This window comes from Macrobrachium nipponense, chromosome 31 (genome assembly GCF_015104395.2).
Source record: "Macrobrachium nipponense isolate FS-2020 chromosome 31, ASM1510439v2, whole genome shotgun sequence".
Classification (NCBI taxonomy): domain Eukaryota; kingdom Metazoa; phylum Arthropoda; class Malacostraca; order Decapoda; family Palaemonidae; genus Macrobrachium; species Macrobrachium nipponense.
The window spans coordinates 33,464,060-33,484,632 of NC_061093.1; the positions used below are offsets into that span (position 1 = coordinate 33,464,060).

Consider the following 20,573-nt stretch of genomic DNA (forward strand, 5'->3'; position numbering starts at 1 on the left):
AAATAACCTTAATACTAATGTGTGCCAAGACATGATATATCTATGTATGGTGTTCAGCAAACTTTTGTTTAACACTGGGTGTATGGAATAATTATTATTGTGGAAGTTTTCTGCAGTGATCATTCATGTTTCATCATTTAGTCTGTCCACATGATGACTACCTTGTCAAGGGTCATTTTCTTTATATAAATTTTGATCTAATACTGAAGACTCAATTTTGTTCTCCGCATGCTTTCTTCACCCAAACTGCAGTCCTCAACATCAGAAACAATTCACAATTTATGGCTACAAATATACTGAATTTTTATTAGACATGCTAAAAATTTAAAGATAGGGAGAGAGATTTGGTTATATGTACTATATGAGATTTGGTTATATGTACATATATATATATATAGAAGTGTATTTTTTGAAATTAAACTATACAACCATTTCACAATTAAAAACTTTATTTACATTACATAAAGCAGGATGATTTGTAGACTATTATTATTTATTTGATGTATACAAAACCTTTTAATATAAAATAATTTATTTGAAAATGGATCATGAATATTTTTCAATATATTTCCTGGATTCAGAAACAGCATCCTCCAATTTACTCATATCTACTGTATTCATAAGATTTCCCCGGAAGTTACAGACTAGCTGCAAGTCTTGACCACGAGGTGCTTTGACTACACCTCCCAAAATGTTCTGAATACAAGTTAACCAATCAGCTGCAGATGCTCCATTGTTGACAAGCTCCTGAAATTCAAGACACAAATTAATCACCACAAAATAATACATACAAGTATTTTATTATGTATTAATAATGTTGAATCAACAAGAGAATTTCAAGAAAAAATGAGTTGCTCCTACACAATATAAAAACCATTAGTCCTTTTCATTAGGAAATACTTTCAGTGAAGCTGGAATGGCTATTTAACTTTTGAACAAGTTGGTTAGGCAGTTAATTACTGTCCAGTTGGTGGGAGTCCCAGCTTCCTAGATGTAAACATTCCAATTTGCTTTTATTCGGCTATAGAGCAATGTGAACATGTGTCTCTGCCAAGCTTGCTGTTTTGCTATTTTCCCAGTGGGATCTTTCTTTGTTGTTCTGATCATTTGCTTAACTCACTGTGCATTTGTTATATCAATATGCAAACCATGAACCATCTAAGCCTGTGTGGAAGGGTAGTGCCCAATGTTTATGCCTTGGTGTGGACAGTAAACCATGCATGCACTTCCACTCAGCTATCAATGTTGACCCATCATGTTCTCTGCACCAGTTGCAGGGGGCATGACTGTAAACCTACTTGTAGTGAGCATTGTTCCTGATCTACAATGCAGTAGCTGAAGGTTACCAACAGGAAACAGTACAAGAAGGCATCCAAAGCATCGTCCGGTGCTTTTATGACACCAACTACGCCTTTGGTTGCTGACTCTTCTTTGTTTCTACCATTGCTAAACTTCCCCGCATGGCTGTCTCCTTTGGTACAAATCTCTCCCTCATCATCTTCATTTGATTTGTCAAGTGAAGAACGTCCAAGGGGGGAAGGGTCTGGTGACCAGGACGACCTTGGTTTGGTGGCCTCTGTTCGCACCAAGGAGGAAGCTTCTTTCTTGGGGTGAGAGGAGGCTATCTTCCCTAACCTGATTTAGTCTTCTACCCCCCACCCACAAGAAGTCCCATCTTGGGGCATATAAGGGGCTGCCTCCCTCCACTGAGGTGGCAGTGGGATCTCTCATTGGCTCTCCCCAGTCTGCAGACTCCGGGACCATTTCATGTAATTCACCAAGTTCTTGCAATTCAGGATCCTCGAGTGCACAGGTCTCCAAGGCCTGCATTCTCGAAACCAGTTCTGGGAAGTCTTCTTCCAAGACTGGTGCTGTGCCTGCCCTCTCTGAAGTTTCTTTGGACACTCGAGTAGGAGGGGCTCCCGTTGATCATCCTTGACGAGATTCAGGAACTCTGGGTGCTCTACATGTTTGAGATACTCTGAGTACTCGGGTTTTGTCAAAACCTTGAGTACCTCAAACCAGTACTGGGAAGACTGCTCCCTGGTCTGGTTTAGGCACAGGATGAGAAAAGATGTCAAAGCATGCAGGTGCTTTTTCACCTCCTACCCATACTTCCTTGAGTACTTGGCCTGGTTCCTGACCTAGTGCTTTCGACTCAAGGGTCTGAGCACCCAAAGATGCAACGAGGATGCCTCCTCAGCCTTCTTCCTGTTAGGAGGCTTCAGCCTCAAAGACCAGAACTCATTGTGAAGACAGCGGAAGTTCATGCCCGGTAGTATGAGATCACTCTCCTCTGGCCAGCCCTCATTCATGTTCTTGTGATCAACTTTGTTCACCTTGCCTTGTGAGCGTAGGTGCTCTCCCAGACCCATGCAGCCATCACCACCGCAGGTTGATGATCATCCACGGCCTTTTTCCCCTGCCGACTGGGGAGCCTGAGTCGGACACGAGGGGCTCCAATGGAAATGCTTCTTCTCTATGGAGTCCTTCCATGAAGGCCTACATTCCAGGTTTAGTTCTGAGACCGACTCGGATGTATGCCCAAGTGGTTGAGAGTGGATCAGAGGGGTCTGCCAAGGTTCTCTCTCCTTCAGGAAGAATGGATCAGGAGGACCATTCCCTGGAAGGACTTGACGGTCCTCTTCCCAAGGACTTGGATACCCGCAAGATACAGGGAACCTTGGTAGAGATCATTGCGCTGGATCATTGGGCTGATTGTCAGCACAATAATCTCGGGAAAGAGGCCACGGCCATTTCTGTAGATTGTTCATCTCACCTTTAATCTTTCAGGGGTCCTAAGAAGGAACCAAAAGCTTTGTTGGGGCTGCCGTAGTCTGAGCTTTCTGAAGGAGTACTCGAGTGAGTGAATTCTCTGGTTGCTGGGCAGGAGAATTCACTTTGCTCAAATCGTTCAGAAAAGCTACTTCCTCCTCTGCTTTGTCAGAGGCATTTTAATATACCCTCAGAGAGGTCTTTGCAGGTTGACCCTGACCTGGTTCATCTAGGCCTGGGTCTTTCACGGCAGCAGCTTACTGCGGAAGGGATCTCTTTCAGCAAGAGGCAGCAAACCTGGAGCCTACTTCCATGGCAGCACTCTAGGCAGTCTCCTGATTGGATATGTGGTCTGTCACAGTTTCCAAGGTAGCTGCCTCATGGGGGTTCAATCACTCCTGGAGAGGACTCCATCTTTGGGAGACTGTTTGTCTGGATGTAGGGCTATCTTCTACTTGGCCCACCAGATGGCAAACCTGTGGGCTAACCTGGTGTTGAAGAGGAGGGATGCCATCCTGAATTGGATCTGACCCTGTGGAAAGGATTGTCGCTGGGTTCCGCCCCTCTCCCCCAAGAGATCAGGTAGATGCTTAGGTAAACAGAAGATGTGTCGAGGATAATGACTGCCTTGTCCACCAGGCAGTGGCTAAGACCTATGGGGTTTTGTGTACCATTGCGGCTCGACCCTCAGGTCAAGTTAGCACTTCCTCAGCCCCTAAGAGGTCCCAGGGTTTGAAGGGCACCTGAGGAAACACCCAGCCTTCTTTCTCCTCTGCCAAGAAAGGGGCTGCAACCCTCTTTCCAGGCTGGAAAAAGGAGGCGGCTTTAAAGGGCACGAGGAAACACCCAGCCTTCTTTCTCCTCTGCCAAGAAAGGGAGGAGGGTAGGGGTGGTAATCCCCTCCATCTGCTACCATTGGTGGGGGGTTGCCTGTTGAGCCATTGGGCAACATGGCAGCAATACAGAGCTGAGACCTGGGTAGTGGATGTCCTTCAGGAGGGCTATCTACTCCTCTTTGAGTCTTGACCTTCCCTGACCAATGACCCTGTCCATCTACTGACTTATGTACCCAGCTCACCGAAGAATCTCACCCTCCAAGAGGAGATGCAGGTGATGCTGAAGAAAAGCACTGTGGAAGTCATGATAGATCAGTCCCCACATTTTTACAGCCAAATCTTTCTTGTAGAGAAACCTTTGGGGGAGTTGGGACCAGTCATAAATCTCTTTCCTTTGAATCGATTCATTCGGCAGACTCTGTTAACGATGGAAATGGCATGTACCATGCTTGTATCCATCAGGAATGACTTCATGCCTAAGGTGGACTTGAAGGATGTTTATTTTCAAATACCCATCCATCCATCCTCTTGCAAGTACAGTGGAACCTTGGTTTTCGTACATAATCTGTTCCAGAATGTCTCTGAAGTCCAAAACTTATGAAATCAGAAACAATAATTCTGGTAAGGAATAATGTAAATCCAATTACGTAATGCATTCCAGACACCCAAAAATATTTTTAAAAAATACATTTTTTAAAGAATAAACAGTTTTACACAGAAAATGAGGAATAAAAAGACTAGTGAAATGGCTAAATAAATATTTAACATCTCTCTTACCTTTATGGAAGCCTCTTGCTAGCATATGGAAGACAGAGAGGAGGGGGTGTCACCCATCACTCTCCATTCCATTCTTTCTTTGGCTGCCAGTGTGATCATTTATGATTTCTCCCAACCCACCAACTCAAGTTTACATACATACAGTAAATGAGTGTGCCAGTGAGAAACTGTTATGAGTTGGGCTGTTTGAACTCAATCAACACTATAGAAGGTCACCAGCAATACCACTAAATAAACATCAAACTTAATACTCCCAACTCCTTCCTTTTCCTGAAAGGGAAGTAGGAATAAGATGCTAAGACTGCTTTCCTCCCCATGTGCAGCTGCCAGTGAGGAGTGCAATTAGACTTAAGGATCATTTTCGGCGACTGAAATACGGGTAGTAGAGGTCCTTTTCTAGTTTATCAACATCCCTTTGAGCTCGTACCATTCCTCTCTAACCATCTGGTCCATGTCTTCAAATTTGTTCCAGCTTGTTGAAGTTTCCTCTGTAGGGAAGTTAAAGGTAATACTGTATGAGTATATTCTGGAAATTGTACATTCCGGTTCCCAATTTCTAACTGGTTAGTTACCCTGTAACTATGAAAGTAAGAAGAATTTTGACAAAATATTTCATACATGCATTCTCCATTGCCATACGAAACTCCATGAAATTTTTTTATTTTGCATTTTGTTAGCCTTATATTGGCTGGGCAGCCCCCTTAAGGAACAGTATTATAGTCGTTTCTTAGTCAACAGGGGGATGGGTGCTGGTGACTTATCATCTCTATTGAGGGTGAACATTTCATTGACAGTGCAGGTACACGGGTTTGCAGTAGCACACTCAGCAAAGTGGTCAACCAGACACATTCCAGAATGAGGGATGTATAACAAACAATTTTGATCACTAGGGTGAGTGTTAGCGACAATTGGTCTTGACACCTCGATGTTTCAAAGAATTGTTGGACCTAGAAAGACATTCAATTACTTCTTCAATCTTGACACTGAAGACGTTACTATTTGGCTGTCTCTATGGACCAGACATCACAAGCAAGATGGATGTAATTACAACAAATTTTCAATGAAGTCAGGAGATAAAGACAGTTGATCTTGGTACCCTGGCTTCCAGAAATTCGTTCAACCTCTGAAGAAGCTTGATCATAGTTCTTTCTTTTCATGACTTCCTGAAGTTGGCACTGTTCTGATCTGCCTACTTGTTTTACATGCTTTGAAGGTGATCAGTGAATGGTTCATTCTTTTTCTATGGTCATGTGGTGCCAATGACAGTATGACATCAATGTTGCCTTAGTAAAACTAGTCTTTTAACTTAATGCCAATGACTCGTATGTCAGCTTCGAGTTGCCCGAGAAATGGTGTCAAAATTCTCATTTCTTTAACTAGTAAGATGACCAAATGAGCATACTCCGCAACTTCCTGGTGGACATCATTACGTTTTAGGCAAGATCTCTTGAGGCCAGGGTCATTGATCCGTCCATCGCATTCAGGAAGAACCTGTCGGTCAAGTAATAGGTTGGAATGTATTTCATGCAGATCACATTTATTTCCTTTTACCTTGGAATGTTGCACATAGGTCCTTGGACTCCTTTTTCTTAGATCCTATGGTGGATCCTAAACAAGTCATGTAGTTCACCCAGCTCTTGAGGGACAGGTTGCATCTCACCCAAGGTGTGTGGCTGTAAGAAGGTTTGTGTGGGACTGGCCTCCTCTGTTTCCCCAGTCTTCCTTCCTCTTCCAGTGGACAGAGGAACAGTGAACAAGCTGTCATGCGCTCAACTGACATGCATGCAGATGATCCTATCTATAATCTAATTCTATTTGGATTAGTAGATGCAAATCATTCCTCCTCTCTATGGGATACACTGACAAATATCCAAAGTAAAAGTCATAACTTCCTTAGTGGAAGTGATTGTAGACAGCAAACATGAATATATATCACATTACTTAAATCTTATGTCATTGTTATTAGTCAGCATGAATCAAAGAGGCAACCAAACCTGAGATTCTAGTACCGGTATATGGAAGTTATAATGATTTGCCTCCTTCCTGTACATGTTTTGGAAGGGTATATACTATGTACTTGAGTAAAACACAAATGGGAATTACCTGTGTTAGTGTTGCTCTTGCAACAACAGTTCCTTCAGCCTTAGCCAAAACAAGAAGAGGTCTTTTTTTACATAATTTAGATGCTTTAATTAACATGGCTTTGCTTGTGCCAAAATCTGTTTCCAGTAGATGAACAACAGGCCCAGAAGGTTGTTCACTCAAAATTTCCTCCATTTCTACAATCATCTGAAATCAGAAGACAGTTTCATGTGCAAAAAATCTTTATCAGATTACCATGAAACATCTGTGAAAACAACTTTGCTCTCATAAAATACTGTTGGATATTCAAATTTCATGACATATGAACAATATTATTTTGTCAATGCTAATCATTAAAAAACTTCAATACCTGTTTATTTGCATCTCCCCTTAGAGCGTTTCTCATAAGCCTTGCAAGATTATCAAGCGAATTATTCATTTTTGATCGTACTAAATACGGCAGCAGTTTGGCTTCAAAGGTAGTACGCCAAGCCAGCAATTCCTTGCTAGTATTTGCTATGCTGAAATAAACAATTCGTATAAAGTAACCATTCCTTGTTAGTATTTGCTATTCTGAAATAAAGAGTTCTGTATGAAAGCAGTCTTTTATGAAATAATTAAATTACTACTACAAATTCAAATCTCATTTAATAATAAATGCCTTTCGATGAAGACAGGAAGAAAATTAAATGTTTATAATAAAGTGGCAGTAGAAGCTACAGGGTATATATTGTTATCACTGGATTTTAGCTACCTAATTAATTGTAACAATGTAATCAAGAGGTCTATACAACATAGTGACATAATATATACTTGCAAACTGTTTGTCATTCCATCATAAAAACAACAAAAATGACAATATTTTAAACACGTGAATGGTACTGTCACTCACAAAAATGACAAAGCATTGTAGACACATGAACAGCATTGTTGCTTACTTCAATAAAAGCCAAAAATTTACCATTTGGTTTTATATGACCACATTAATTCTAGCTAAACCTAATTTCAGCCATGTTTCATATATGAAATCTAACTTCAGCCATGCTTCATAATTGTGGAACATATTATTAATACAAATATTTCTCCATGTAACATGTCCTTAAGATAAATGATCTGTGAAGTTTTGTATATGTGAGGAATTGTTTCCAAGCTCATTCACAATTACACAAGTTCCAGGGTAGCAAACCATTCGTAATAGAACACTTTTTTTCCCCTCTCAAAAAAGTAAACTAGTAAATTGCCATCCTTCATTCTTCTTGTGATAGGGACATGATGATGATGACAAATAACAACACCTATGGTATGAAATGAAGCAAATTGAGACTTGGAAATTATGAGAGGCAGCATTGGGCTATAAATCTCCTATGATACATTAAAGGGGTCATTTGCTTCTGTTGGGCTTGGAGCACCCAAACATAAAGAACAAAGCTAGAGTTTCTTTTTAGTAAAAGGCTCCCTTTTCAGAAACATTATGGTAGAAAGTTGTTTTCTTCAACTTTTTGTTAAAAATCTGTTGCAAATGTGTTAAATCTTTGATGATGCCATGGAGGATTGTTAAACTGTGTTAAATCTTTGATGATGCTATGGAGGATTGTTAAACTCCATTCCACCCAATCCTTAACTTTATCCTTGAGAACCTGTGCACCCTTAAGAACATTATTAAGCTTCTCTCATGTCCAGCTTGTTTTTTCTTCTTTTGCTTCTTTTCTTCATCTTCATCTTTTTAATTTCTTGATATGGTCTTTGAATTCATTTGTTAAAACATCTTGATGTGTCCTTTGAGTACATTTGTTAAAACCTCTTGATGTGTTCTTTGAGTTCATTTGTTAAAACATCTTGATGTCATTTCTTTTGTTATTCTTCTTTTTCATACTTCTCTTGCTACCAAGATAGCTCCTGAAGTCATTCTTACTTCATTTCATGAAGGTTTCCAGGCTCCAGTGAGTAGTTATGATTGCAATTTATTCGATACAGATTTCATAAATGTAACGGAATCTGCAGTGGTGAATGGCTAAAAGCATTACATGATATCCAGTTCAAGGTCAGCATTAATAGCTTTGGATGTGGGCAAACACCAGGCAGGTGTAGGAAATCTCTCCAGATTATAACCTAGTCAAGAGATGGTAAAAACATAACCTGGAAATGTTAATCTTCAAGATGGCCAGGTACTTTGTCTATAACTAGAATTTAACACTTTTCCAAGTACTCTTGACTGGGGATGAAATAAAGGTTCAACTTCTTTGAATAAAATGACAGGGACCTAAATATTGATACTGAGTTACCTGAATACAATGTACTGTATATAGTTTTTTATGTTTTCATAAGGGTGTGTGGGCATTAGACAAGACTTAGCTTAATCATATGTCCTGCAGCACTGCCACATAATACAAAAGTGAGTCTGTTCTTCCATGTCCAAACTCCTTTAGCCTGTTTGACGCTTATAAGGATGCAGGTTTGATTTGGTATAGTTCAGTAAAATTCAGTGTCACTGCAATTAAATTCTTGGGAGGTAGCCTATCTACACTCACAATTTTTAATTCTGATAGAAATGTAGCCCTGGTTCATCAGCAAATTTACCTGCTAACTTTGTGTTTAGCCCATCATCTATTACAGAACCTATAGATTTACCTTGTACATGCTTTGAACAGACAAGTGCTACCTGTCAAAATTCATTGTAAAGCCTGAGAACCTGATAAAACATATCTACAATCCTAACTGGTAGAGTCCCAAGGCCCCCAATACAGAAAGCAGCTTAGTTAAGGAAAAGAAATGGAGAATTAATGCATGAATAATACTGAAAAGAAAATTTTATAAATATCCAACTTGAGTACAATATCTAGCAATAAATTATTAAATACGTATGACAAATTTGTAATCAATTTGTATTTTTCATAGCTAACAAACCTGAGGTCTTAACAACAGGATAATCTTCTTGCGCCAGCCTGAAACTGGTTAAAAACAATCAAAGATTGTAAAGCAAGGAATCTGTGGCATCTGGCAACTCATGTGTATATGAGCTGGAAGTGGTCACTGACCAGGCATAGAGCCCTGTGATATGTCGGGTATGAAAAAGGTCATCGATAATTTTTTTCTCACTATGTATTCCCCCTAATGGATAATACATTGTTTTACACTTCAGCCATTTCAGGAACACACTTTCTCTATAGATAAAATATGGAGAACTATTATCTCAATATAAGTAGGAAGTCTAGTTCCCAAATTGACCAAATTTCACTAAATGAAATGAGGAAAATGCAAGTGATATCTCATGTAAGAGTTGATATACTTGTGTACATGGGTGTTTTGTGTATAATCCTGTACACATTTCTTTACAAGTGGTGAGAGCAAGACAGGCAGATAAGTAGAAGAAAGATTTTTACATGGTTGCTGGGTGTATGAAATATGAAACCAAAAACTGTGGATCCCAGGATATTTAAAATTCAATATATAATATTTTTCATTTGCTCATAATGCACATATGAGAAACTACTCTACAGGCTGACACATACACACACAAGTACTAATACTTTATCGTATGAATTAGGTACTTTGTACAATTTGAAATGCCAAATTATTTAAGACTTTATGATAAGCTAAGTTAATGTCAAAATGTGTGCGCTACAGCAAAGAGAAGTTAATAGGGTTTTGTACACTTAAAGCATTTTTAAGATGACACACACTGGATTAGTTTACTTGGTTTAAATAATATATAAGTATCATACCTCTCATGATTGTTTGCACTAATCTCCTTTTGAACTTTCTCTTCCCATTTTTGAAACTGAGATACTGCTACCTCTGCATTTGCTTCAGCAATTGCTGCATTTTCCCCACACACAGCACGAATATTGCGTAAGCCAACACCAGTTGCTTTCTAAAAGTACAAATTAATATCATAACTGTTTTAGGTATTTTAAGATTTACAGAATTTAGAGTTGCTTTTAAATTCCCAAACATAAAATATATTTTTATAATAAGATAAAGTTTTATTAGTACTTACCCAGTAATTATATAGCTGCAGTTTCTACTTCAATGGCAGCTTGAATTTCCAAATCGCAGCTAAATCTTCCTTCAGTGTCTGGTAGGTGAATAGGCTCCAGCCTCTCAATGGGGGGGGGGGGAGGGGGGGGGGGGGAGGGGGGGAAACAACTACATGAAAATACTTCAATTTTATTTGCCCTCCAGTCCATAAGATAGTGTCCATGTGAGGGGAGGAGGGTGGGCTCTGTTACAATTACTGGTTAAGTACTAATAAAACTTTATTTTATTATAAAAATATCATCTTTATTAGTGTTACCCAGTACAGGCAGTCCCCGGGTTACGACAGGGGTTCTGTTCTTGAGACGCGTCGTAAGCCGAAAATCGTTGTAAGCCGGAACATCGTCAAAAATCCTAAGAAAACCTTACTTTTAATGCTTTGGGTGCATTGAAAACTATGTAAACTGCATTCTTATGGCATTTTTCATCAAAAAACCTTCAAATATTGATTATTTTGCATTTTTGGTGCCATATTTCATCTGCCAGATGAGCGTTGTAGGTGTCGTAACCCTGGAAATAATGTCTGATGAATATGATTGAAAAGCGTCGTAACCTCGGAACGTCGTAAGCCGAGACCGTTGTAACCCGGGGACTGCCTGTAATTATATAGCTGAATCCCACATTGATAGGTGGTGGGGATTCATGGACCTGTTCAAATTATAAAAGCCTCACTAAACTTTAGTTGTTCTTTGTCTGGGGAGAGAGAGGTGCTTCAAGTAGGTATTGCCTCTAATAAATGCTCTTCTCAATCCTTAGAGGTGCAATGGTGTGGCTGTGAAACACTACAAACACAGAAAACTTCCCAGCTGAAAAAGTTGATACCAATCAAAGATTAAAAAAACCTATTCATCCAACATGATACTATTCTATTAATTAAAAAGAACCAGTAAACAGTCCAGAAATAACCTAAGGTTACTTGGTTCTATAATTAGGAGGATCAAATGTTATTAGGCTAACACATTTTGTCTGTAACTGTGGTTGCGATACTCTTCACTTTCCTTGCAGAGACTGAGGGTGTGGTGGTAAAAAAGTAGTCAGGAGAGAATGGTGTTATTGTTTGACTGCGGGAGGCCATAGGTGGGTAGTTCTCGTCAGTCAAGTATTAACTGTACTGGGTTTTGCCTCGGCAGTACTTTGGTGCGTAACAGCGAGGGCTTGCATGGCCTTGGTATATGGAGGCATTTTCCTGTCATCACTCAATTGTGTCTGTGAATGGTAGCTCATAGCCTCCTGATCACTGGTTGTACTTTAGCACATGCCACTAGAGTCAATTAGTGGGTACCAAACTCAGTTACTGAATTTGATTACTTTAAATTCTAATAATTTGAGCAATCAGTTTTTGTAAATATTTGTTTTATTCTTTTATATTGAAAGAGTTAGATTTGTTTTGAGGCTTCAATATGAAAACTACTTTTTAAAATAAATTGATCTTATTTAGAGGGTAAACATATGCATTTGCGTTACTTTAAAATACATACATATTGAATATATGAAATGCTATTTCAAATACTTACAAAAGGGATTTTGACGAAGGAAAAAAATCTATTTCTGGGTGATTGGCTCGTGTCGCCCTATGAAAGTAATCCTTAATATCATCTTTCTAGGTAAAATATCCTAAAATTACCAGAGAAAAAACAAAAATTAAGAAAAAAGTCAGTAAGACTGACTCGCTCACTCTTAAAAAGAAGTGTCGGTATGAAATAGGGGCGAGTGGTGGAACACTACCACGAGACAAACACCAATTAGAACTTCCTATCAGAATCCCCCTAAGAGAGAGCCGATACCAACGGGCGATGCAGCCTCTACTACTACTACTAGAGGACGCCACGGACAGCAGCGCCCCTAGCGGTCCATCCTTAATAAAACATAAATACATCTTGTCCTGCAAGGGGGGGAAAGCAAACCATAAAAAGGGATGGGTTTCATAGGGCGACACGAGCCAATCACCCAGAAATAGATTTTTCCTTCGTCAAAATCCCTTTTCTGGCTCAGCTCGTGTCGGCCTATGAAAGAGTACCAGAGAAACAGACAAGATGGAAAAGGAAAAAATGAAAAACAATGTTAAAATGATTGGCTATAATATGGCGTAAATCAAATACAGCATACAAAATAAGTACTTAAACTAACTATGGTAAACAATAACAGAATGTTAGTAAACTTAAAGTACTTAAATGGTAGTAACAATAAACATAATATGCATGTAAAACAAAGAAATTGTTTTGAATTTACTTATTTAGAACATATAAGTACAATTATATTATTCATACATGTGTCCTACCCTAGCATAAAAATAAGGGTATGGTACACTCAAATCCATCATTAATACAAATAATACAACTAACTCAAATATACAAACACATTGTGACTGAAGTTATCACAAGTCTAAATGGAAAATTTATACAAACATATTGTGGCCTAACCTAGTATAAAAATAAGGGTAGGACCACTGGAGTACATATCAGTACAAATGTGGTTGTCCCTAGCAAAAAAATAAGGGACAGACCACTATAACACACAACGGCTAAGGCTATGATGATGAGTAGCTGGTGATAGGTTTGAGGCATGTTGGTTGAAGTAGGTAGAAAGGAGACCTGGATCAATACTACAACTACTAAGCAGTATCAGGGGAAACTATGTTTCCCGCTGCTACTGCTGAAAACTTTAAAGATTCCAAGGACTTTAAATAATGCCGTTTAAAGACTGTCGGGGATTTCCATCCAGTATACTTCCTAAGATCCTCAAAGTTCATATGTTGGAAATAGTTAATAGAGGTGGCTACTCCCCTGATATCGTGTGCTTTTGGGAATGACTCAGGGTTGGCTTGTTTAATGAAGTAAAGGATTTGTTGCCTAATACCTTTAACTGACAAGTACCACCTTTTTCTCTCATAAAGAGAGCACCCGAGGATCTAGAAGAAGTACGAGATAGAAAGGCTCTAAGGGTTGATACTGGGCAGAGAGAAGGATCCTGTGGAAGTGGGATAACCTTCCAAGGAGCCCACCTTACAAGAGGATCTTCATTTTTGGCTAAAAAGCTACGATCCGGAGCAAGTAGAAACTTCTCCTGATGGGAGAATTCCACATGACCCGATCTCTGGATAGAGCCGACAGTTCTGAAATTCTTGCTCCTGAGGCTAGGCTTAATAAGAATTAGAGTCTTCCTCAGGAGCATTATGAATGTACAAGATGAGTTGTCAGTATCTGAAGCTAGTTTGAGAACATCATTCAAGAAACCATGAAACTGTAGTAGGCCTCTGAGAAGGTCTAAGTCTAGCACAGGCTTTAGGGATAGATGTGAAATAAGATTCAGTTAAATCTATCTGAAAACCTACTTGAAAGATTTTCTTCAAAGCCGACTTGTGAGTGGTAATCGTGCTAGCTGCTAAACCTTTTTCAAATAAAGATCTGAAAAAGGATATAGCCAAATTAACTGTCATGGTTGCAGTGTTCGATTCTCTCAAGAAAGATGCTAATTCTTAACAGCCGAGTCATATTGTCTGATGGTTGACTCCCTCTTATCTGATTCCAGGAAGAGAATATTCTGTGATCAATGTTAGCATCTTTATTAGCCGCAAACTTCATGAAGTCCATAAAGTTAGGGTCTGGAGAGTTCCTGAGGAAGCGAACACAGTCCTCATTTGTACTGATTGTGATAGTTTGGGATTGGGGATCCGTTGAGGTCGGAGACCCAATTCCAAGAGAAAGTGGATACCAGTTGCTCTTGGGCCAGTCCGGTGCAATCAGAGCTACTATCCCTTTGAAAGACCTTAGTTTGTCTAGGACTTTCAGGAGAAGATTCACTGGAGGAAAAACATAAATTCTCCTCCATTGATTCCAATCCAACGACAGGGCGTCCGTGGCATAAGCCAGAGGGTCCAGGTTGGGGGCCACATAGCAAGGGAGCTTGTGGTTCGCTTGTGAGGCGAAGAGGTCCACTTGGAGACCTGGGACTCTCCGGCTTACCCACTGGAATGACCCGACGTCCAGAGACCACTCTGATTCCAGAGGGACTGACCAGGGACAGGGCGTCCGCTATCAACATTTCTTTAACTCCTGCCCAGGTGAGTGGCAGACAGATGCCATTTGTGTTTGCTTGCTAATGCAAAGATGGCTATCATGACATGGTTCACATGCTTGGATTTGGGGACCCTCCTCTGTTGATGCAATGAACTACTACTGCACTGTCCAAAACTAGCCTTAGATGAGACTTTTTCGGGGGAAGAAGTCTCTTCAGAGTAAGAAATACTGCCATTGCTTCCAACACGTTTTATGTGGAGCTGGCGAAATTGAACTGACCAAGTCCCCTGAACCTGTTTGAACTGAGAGTATCCCCCCCAACCGGACAGGGATTGCGTCCGTGTGAATGGTTAACATTGGGAGGGGATATTGAAGGGGTACTTTCTTGGCTAGGTTCCTGTACTCTTGACCAAGGCCGTAGTTGGTTGCGGAGGATCTGTGGGATCACTGACAACCTGTCTCGATATTTGGAGTTTGCTTTTGACCGCCAAATTCGGTTTATATCTTTTAACCTTGCTTTGAGAAGGATATCTGTTACTGAAGCAAACTGAAGAGCCCTAGGAATTCTCTCCTGGTTTTTCTTGACGTTTGTTTTGCACTTGAGAAATTGCCTGACAGATTTTGCTATTTCCTTCCGTTTTGGCTACTGGAATTGATAGATTGTGGGAGGACAAAATCCCACTGGATTCCCAGCCACTGAAAACGAGATTCCGGAACAAGTCTGGATTTCGTTTTGTTTATCTGGAACCCCAGATGTTCCAGAAAGCGAACTACCTTTTTGGTAGCTTTGAAACATTCCTCGACTGTTGGTGCCCAGATTAACCAATCGTCGAGGTATGCCGCTACCATGATTCCCTGGAGCTCTCAATTGTTGTACAACCACTTCTGCTATCTTTTTGTGAATACCCTGGGGGCTACATTCAGACCGAAGGGCATCACTTGAATGAGAATGTCTGATTTCCTAGCCTGAATCCTAGGAATGGGCGGAAGTGCCTGGCTATAGGGATATGATAGTATGCGTCTGTAAGATCGATGGAGCATGTGACGGCTCCACGCGGCAGTAAGGTCCTTACTTGCGAGAGGGTAAGCATCTTGAACTTGTCGCAGCGAATGAAAGAGTTTAGCTTTGACAAGTCTAAGATTACCCTTCTTTTTGTTGAGCCTTTCTTTGGAACGCTGAATAAGCGACCTTGAAATTTTAGATGCTTGACTCTCGCAATAAGCTCCTTTCTGAAGGAGTTCTTCCGCGTAATCTATCAATTCCTTTGACGGTACCTGATGGAATGATTTGATTGGAGGAGGATCTTGGATCCAGCTCCAGCCTAATCCTTTGGACACTATGCTCTGTGCCCAACTGCTGAACCCCCACCTGTGGCGGAAGAGGAACAGCCTCCCTCCTACCTGGAGAGCCTCATTGCTGATGGGACGGGTTGGCCACCACGCCCTCCTCTGAACTGCTTACTCCTTGCGCCCCTTCCTGCGCCACGGTGACGAAAGTAACCTCTCGCCCACTACCCCTCGATTGAGAGTAGCCTTGAACCTCATAAGCAGGGTTAAAGGCAGGCGAGATGGCATAGGAGGTCGAAGGCTGGGATTGCTGGGGCACCAGGAGGAAAGGCTGAGTTTGTTTAGATGTAGCAGGTTGTCCTTGTTGGGTGACTGGGACCGCCTGCACAAACTGCTGCTGAGGCTGGAGTTTTTTATATGGCTGGAACCTCCTACCAGCCTTCTTTGGTTTCTTGCCAGCAGTGGGAACGGATTCCTGTTTCCTCTTAGAGGAAATGCCCCACCTAGTCTAAGGCTCTGGTTGAGTCTAGCAGCTTCGTGATGAACTTCGTTCACTGCTGACTCTGGGAAGAGATCCGCTCCCCACATGCTGGCAGTCAAGAGTCTATTAGGCTCGTGCCTGATAGTACACTCTTGAAGAACATGCTTCCGACAGTTCTTCCTGGCTTGGAAGAAGTCAAAAGCGTCTAGCAGAACCGTGTGAAATTGTGATTTCGCTAAGATCTTGAATAGCGGTTCGTTCGCATAAGACAGCGCAGCCATTTCCGTGACTATGATAGAGTTAAGGGACCTGCCAAACCTAGTTCGCGCATCGAACTCTGCCTGGATTAGGGAGTCCGCAGCCTAGGCAAACTTCTCACCGAACTGGTCCATAGCGCAGTCCGGCTTGAGTTTACCCTGCGTGAAAGTAGCTGGCAGGTTTTCCCATAACTCTCCGAAGGCGGGAAAGAGTGGAGAAGTGGACTCCGACTCTCTCAACTGCGGAAGGGGCTCATCCTTGAGGACTGCCTGAAGAGCCTTCTCCACCAATTTCGTGGCGAACGGAAGAGAGACCTCCTCTTCCGTGGCGAAAATAGTGAAGGGGCTCTTATAGGCCTGGAGTTTAGTATTAGTACACTCCCAGTCCTCAAGGCAGTGAACCCATTCCCGTTGGGCGTGGTCCCTACTGTAGAGGACAGACTCCTTCGAGATCTTGTCCTCCCTTGTAAGAGCCGTTGGTGTCAGCCTAGCATACCCGATGAAAGGCTGTGACAGACCCGGAGGATAGAACTCGAAGTCCTCAATCCTTCGATGCCAAACTCCGGGATCGAAATCATCCCGTCCTTAAAGGGAGCGTAGGCCGCGTACTCTCCATGGGTTTCTCCATAGAGAAAGTTGGCAGAGAGTCGTAAGACGGGAGTTGGAGGATCCCCGTGCTAGAAGCAGGGGATACTGGGGGAGGAGCCTGGGATAGCCCAGTCATCCGATCCTCAGTCTCTCTTACTCTATTCGAGAGTTCCTGGACGGTCGTCCAGTTTGAGACAGAGTGCTCGACAATTGTGCGAACATCTGCTCAAAACGGGTTCCCCAAGCTGAGATTGAGAACCAACCATCACTCCTACCTGCTCCATCATTCCTGGTGAGACAGGAGAAGGAACGCAGGAGCTGGTGCTTGCTACCCCTGCCGGCATAGCCGGAGAGGGGGCAACGGAGGCGGGAGAAGGCAACGACTCGGAGGTAGCGCGAGCTTTCTCCTTCGAAGCCTTGCCTCTAGAGCTCTTCGACTGGGAAGAGCTTGGCTTAGCCTTCACCGCGTCGGCGTAAGAAGTCGATGACTTCCTAGCCGAAGAAGACGAAGACGACTTTCTAGAAGTCGACTTAGACAGAGTCTTCGGTTCTCTCTTTCCCTTCTCCTTAGGAGGTACAGAGAGAGCGGGAGTGCGGCTAGGGATCTCAGATCCCGGAAAGCCTTGGAAAGAGGCGGAAGAGGAAGGGACAGGAGAAGATCCAGGAGCGCCCAAGGAAAGACCTTGGGCGCCCGACAAGCCTACCTCAACCAACAAATCCTCACTCACTACCGCCATTGGCTCGAGGTTCAGGTCCAGGCCGGCGACGTCCGGGACTGGCTCCTGGGCGGCTACGAGCCCCAACGATGCTGGAGATCTTGCTGGATGGCGGCTATTACGGGGTCGGCGGACAAGGGGTCGACGTTAGCCCGTCGACTTGCCCGCAGGGAAGATCTGGATGGCCAGCTTTCTATCCAGTATGTAGGGCTGGCCCTTGGCGGCGTTCTTTCCAAAGCCGCTACCCACGCTTTCAGAGTGGCCGAGGGCGACTTCCCTCACACCGCTAGCCTGAAAGAAAGGCTGAATTAGCTACCAATTGCGGACAGGGTTAACAAACTTACGAACTAAAAGTGTTAGTAAATTGATAAATAACCTTATAATGGTCTTACCCCATCAACCAGCTGACCGACCAGGTCGTAGCAAATGGTGCAGGCCTCGGGATGCCAGACGATGGACTCGTTGAACAGGGTGGCACAATGGGGCGTGAGACCTGCACTCATCGTCCGCAGGGGTCCATGCAGCGTCGCATTGCAAGCGAGGACCTGACAGTTGGTAGCCTGTAAGTGGAAACGTACATGAGTACAGAGTAAACACTTACAGCCTAACATATGCTCCGCTGTGCCGGAGCGATAAGTTAGATGAAACCAGAGCCCCGCTAAAATACGTGTGGTAACCATGTTGGAAGAAAGGCTATGGCTCCGCCAGTGGCGGAGGCACAAGAATTTCAACCAACTAGGAGTGGTGGTAAAGGAAACCACAAACGGAAAATGGCGGGGCATGGCTTGATAACCATTTTCAAAACCAACCTTCTCTCCACCCGTCTACTAGAAGAGTGCGTAGGTAAGGGTAAGCTCCCTTCCGGTAGCGGGGGAGAGATATAAGGATATAGTAGGCAAGCAAACGACCATCCATAGTACCCACCCTACCGCTAGCGGAGCCAATATCCTATAACCAAAGGGGCCCCGGCGGTGCGACGGAAGGCTCCTTTCGTATCGTAAGGGAGGTGGCTGAGTAATGGGTATGGGGGGAAGGAGGTCCCGGAGAAACACGGCGGGAGAGCGAGGAAAGGGGGAAGGGATGGCCTACTCCTCCCACCTCACCAACTACCCGTATGGAGACCCGGTACCTCATAGTGGTCGCCCTAAACCCCCTGCTGGTGGAACCCGGCACCTCCGGAATGAGAGAGAAGGCTATGAGGTGTTATGACAACCCAGGGGTCCCCCAGCTCCTCCCTACATCAGAGAGGGAGGAAGGGGCAGGGTGAGGTGCTATGGAACACTTGACCACTAGTGGCCTAGGCCGCGATCACCACAACCTTGGTAGGGCCACGTGAACCAAGCTGTACCAATACATGGAACAAGCACCTAGGCTAGCCTAACACCCTAAACTAATAATAATAAAATACATCGAAAGGTGGAAGAGACACTTTTAGGAAAAGAGAAAGAAGCCCAGGAGGAGGCAACTATTCCAAGAAACAGTAGCCTACTCGGAGCCAGCGATAGCCGATGTAGAGCAAGAGCCGGGATGCTGGGCCAGAATAAAATAATGATAGCCCTAAATACCAAGCTAAGAGAATGGTAAGAGGGCTAAACTAGCTAAAACTCGATGTAAAACAATGAACGTGATAAAATAAGCCCATAAGTATAAGAAGTCCCAGTATGGAGGACCGGGAATTCTTACGAGGCAGCATGGCCGCCACGAGACAACCGGGGAACCGTATATGACCTATAAAAGGAAAATACTGGTACCCGGAAGAATAAAACTATGATAAAATATTACTTATGAGTTACTTAACTTAGCCGTGGCAATTGCTGAACGTTCCATCGTAGAAAACGAGATAAATCCAGAATAATAAACAGCACGAGAGAAAACTGCGTCAAGATGCTGGTGCTAAAAATTAAGGATGACCGCTAGGGGCGCTGCTGTCCGTGGCGTCCTCTAGTAGTAGTAGTAGAGGCTGCATCGCCCGTTTGGTATCGGCTCTCTCTTAGGGGGATTCTGATAGGAAGTTCTAATTGGTGTTTGTCTCGTGGTAGTGTTCCACACTCCGCCCCTATTTCATACCGACACTTCTTTTAAGAGTGAGCGAGTCAGTCCTACTGACATTTTTCTTAATTTGTTTTTTCTCTGGTAATTTTAGGATATTTTACCTAGAAAGATGATATTAAGGATTACTTTCATAGGCCGACACGAGCTGAGCCCAGAATGATATTTGTTGTATTCTTTTTCTATTGACCCTTTATTTATTAATGAATACTACTACTGCAAGGCCCAACAAATTTTTTCCCAATCCCATGGAGTAAGCTGTCAAAACGATTGGAGTGTCCACCAGAGGTGGCTTCTCTGTGAATGGAATTGAGTAACCTACCTTTAAAACCTGCACTATCCAAGGTTCAGGCCCTATTTCTCCGCAGTTCTTCCAAAAGAGCTGGAGTCCTGCTCCCATGGGCGCATTGAGGACTGCATTTTTAACTTCTTTGTTGGTGTCTTTATAGCGGACGTTTTGACCGGTTGTGAAAAGAAAAAAACACTACCTCTCGCCCTTGCCTGTTGTCTCTGTCTCCTTCCTCGAAAGGGTGATCTTTACAATGGCGCAGTTTTGGCTGTCTTGTAGAATGGGCTAGCAGGTTTTCTGTGGTTATTTCTGCAATTCTAAAGTAATCTCATTCGCCACCTCTTATGGAAACAGCATGTTGCCTGTCCAAAGGCAAGAAAAACAG

General features: G+C 42.7%; 1 protein-coding gene across 2 annotated transcripts in view; it reads right to left on the reverse strand.

The window, feature by feature from the left end:
• Positions 1–472: 472 nt before the first annotated feature.
• LOC135206751 (alanine--tRNA ligase, mitochondrial-like) overlaps positions 473–20,573 on the reverse strand; it is a 55,440-nt gene continuing 35,339 nt past the window's right edge. For both annotated transcript variants that reach the window (XM_064238244.1, XM_064238245.1), the window contains exons 12-15: positions 10,193–10,341; positions 6,841–6,991; positions 6,492–6,677; positions 473–747 (exon numbers count right to left, since the gene is read on the reverse strand). In XM_064238244.1, coding sequence (XP_064094314.1) covers positions 547–747; positions 6,492–6,677; positions 6,841–6,991; positions 10,193–10,341 — 687 coding nt within the window. In that variant the 3' untranslated portion in view covers positions 473–546. The remainder of the gene's footprint in view (positions 748–6,491; positions 6,678–6,840; positions 6,992–10,192; positions 10,342–20,573) is intronic.